This window comes from Saprolegnia parasitica, assembly GCF_000151545.1.
Source record: "Saprolegnia parasitica CBS 223.65 unplaced genomic scaffold supercont2.1059, whole genome shotgun sequence".
Lineage (NCBI taxonomy): Eukaryota > Oomycota > Saprolegniomycetes > Saprolegniales > Saprolegniaceae > Saprolegnia > Saprolegnia parasitica.
The window spans coordinates 1-2517 of NW_012157453.1; the positions used below are offsets into that span (position 1 = coordinate 1).

The 2517-nt window shown below is 58.6% G+C and overlaps 3 protein-coding genes across 3 annotated transcripts; 1 reads left to right on the forward strand and 2 right to left on the reverse strand.

Moving 5' to 3' along the window:
* Positions 1-8: 8 nt before the first annotated feature.
* On the reverse strand, positions 9-337 carry SPRG_18225 (hypothetical protein; the record flags this gene model as incomplete). The annotated part of the gene is made up of 3 exons (XM_012357662.1): positions 9-104; positions 131-236; positions 279-337. Coding segments are annotated over 3 exons (261 nt in total), but the record flags the coding sequence as incomplete, so codon positions are not given.
* A 449-nt stretch (positions 338-786) lies between these two features.
* SPRG_18226 (hypothetical protein) lies at positions 787-1264 on the forward strand (the record flags this gene model as incomplete). The annotated part of the gene is made up of 4 exons (XM_012357663.1): positions 787-820; positions 866-913; positions 959-1182; positions 1225-1264. Exons 1-4 carry the CDS (start codon positions 797-799, stop codon positions 1262-1264), a joined length of 336 nt encoding a protein of 111 aa, XP_012213053.1. The 5' UTR covers positions 787-796.
* A 456-nt stretch (positions 1265-1720) lies between these two features.
* SPRG_18227 (hypothetical protein) lies at positions 1721-2361 on the reverse strand (the record flags this gene model as incomplete). The annotated part of the gene is made up of 2 exons (XM_012357664.1): positions 1721-1869; positions 2175-2361. 2 exons carry the CDS (start codon positions 2359-2361, stop codon positions 1721-1723), a joined length of 336 nt encoding a protein of 111 aa, XP_012213054.1.
* Between the last annotated feature and the right edge of the window lie 156 nt (positions 2362-2517).

Consider the following 2517-nt stretch of genomic DNA (forward strand, 5'->3'; position numbering starts at 1 on the left):
AGAGCAACCGAGGCAATCGCGCTCGGCAGCAGCGCCGCGCACGTTCCGAACGGATCGAGGTCGATCGCATGGAAGCGTCCTCGGTGCGTCCAGAGGTCACTCGACTGCGTCCAGTCGCGTCGCCTGTTACGCGGTCTGAGACGCCGTTCTCGGCAATGTTGGCCACCATCGCAGCGTGCGCGGCGGCGTCGAGGTCGTTGGCAACAGACGAAACACCCGGCACCTCGAGCGCATAACTAGGTTGAAAAATGAGTCTTCGACAAGAGAGAGGATTCTACCGGATGGCGCGAATGCCGGTGCCGGCCATGGCGTCGAGCACGGCAAACGATGGCGGCAGCTGCCCCTGCGCGACGAGGGCTTGCAGGACCAAGACGGCCAAGTCGCGCTGCAGCTCCTACAAACGCTCTGCTGAGTATGCACTCTTGACAAGGAAGATGCGAACCTGGTGGGCACTGAGAAAGACATTGTCGGCTTGGCCGATCGTCGCACGGCCTTCGGCGTGGGCTGCCATGCCAATCAATTGACGTTGCGCCGATGGCTAAAAGCACGCAACGTGCCCCCAGATGGTGGCGCTCTGCTTGTCAACTGATGATCTTGATAGCGTGGACAGCTCGCGTGGACTACCCACTGCCTCGTGAAGAGAACATGCATCCTTGCTGCAACATGCGTCGTGGGACCTTTTGGTACTACCAAGCACCAAGCACAATCTCTGAACTTTCCTCTAAATACACCCATCCGCCAACGGCAACATGGCGGGTCGATACGTCTCGCGACGTTGGCCATTGACAAAGTTCCCATGTCAGACTACCCAGGTCGCAGCGTAGGCACTCAGATGGCTTGCACTCGAAGGCTACGGTAGTCCTAGGCCTCCAGTCCCTCCGAGACCCTACCAGCTACCCAAAGTTCCGAGCAGGTACGACACGAACGCTTGATGTGAATCAGTCATACAGGTGTGTAGGCAACGGTGTCTACAACGAGCTCGGACGAGGCCATTGCACGGCAGCTACACGAAGAGCTCAACGGACGCCGCTACGTTATCGCCCAGCCTGTGGTCCAGGCTCCGTTCAATTGCGGGTCGTGCCAGACCCTTCACTCGGTGCAGAACCCGCGGGCCGGGTGTCAATTCACCTGCACCGAGTGTGGCGCCATCAACCTCATCCACCCACCTCGCCACGTCATCTTGTACGGTTTTTTATCGACGCGATCTTGCTCACATCAAACTAGGGCGCGCGACACCTCGCCCGTCTTTTGCACCATCAGCTAAGCGTGTCAAATCAACCAACTATGAGTATACCCAGCCACTTTTGTTTATCATAGTGCCGAGGAGCTGTTCGGAGCTGGATGCAATGTATGGAGCTGGCCTCGTTCCATGCTGCGCTGGAGCGACTAGTTTTGCTCCTTCTTCTTGGCAACGCTACAACGCACCTCTCGACAATGGAGACGTGCGTTGTGCAGCGCCTGACACGTAGGACCTCGTTACCGACCCGCCCGGGTTCAAGGAGAGGTGTTTGGGGGTGTAAGGTCATATCCCGACTCTTGACATAGATGGCTCGTGTGAGAGAGAGGGTGGGAGGGTGAGAGGATCATGCTGATGCATCTTTCTCTTCCTTCGATAATTTACACGCCGACTTCGCGAGCTGCAGTCAACTCGTTCCACCTCAAACTACTTGATCGAAATGCATCCGCCCGAAGCTCGAAATAATCCGTACCCAAACTGAGTTTATCGCAACCACCGAGCGCGCGCTCTGCTTGGCGCTGAGCCTTGCGCCGCGACGGCGGTCACGTGTGCGAGCGTCTCGGGCGACAAGTTGTGCTTGTCGTACAGAAGCGCGATGCGCTTGACCACGAGGTTCTTCATCTCCATGGCAACTCGGAAAAATCGCCCAGAATACTGTTGAGTCCCTACGCGGTGCGGTCGATGTATCTATGCGTCCGTGCAAATGCCCGACGACCGGCGCCGCTCGGAAGACGACGCTCTACCATCCGTTGTCGAGCTGGTCGCGACGCTGCGGGCAACGAATCACAAGTTGCACGAAACGGGCCATGCGTTTTGCGTTTCGCGCCTGAAAAGGCGGTAGCATACTTGCGTTTGATGCCCGAGAGCGTACGTGACGCCGCCATCGCGAGCTCTGTCGTTGCTGTCGACCTCGGCAACGACATCGCCGTCAAGCTACCGAAACCGCACCCAGCGCGCGGGGATCTGCGCTTCTCGACGAGTTTTCGCGACAAGTGGGGGCAGCTCGCCAAGGCAACGCGGCGTCCAGCGGGGCTCTTGAGTCTCCGGTACGGCTTGACACCGTCGGCGCCGCTTCGCCCGTTCATGATCAACCCGACGGGGCACTTCCGGCGCGTCTGGGACATGCTCCTCGCTTCCGCCGTCATCTACCTCTGCTGGTACATCCCGTTCAATGTTGCGATTGTGTGGTGGACGCCAACTTCGGAGCTCGCTGTGTTCCATACGGCCCTCGACATTTTTTTGCCGTGGACATGGTCCTTAGCTTCCGCACCGCCGTCGTC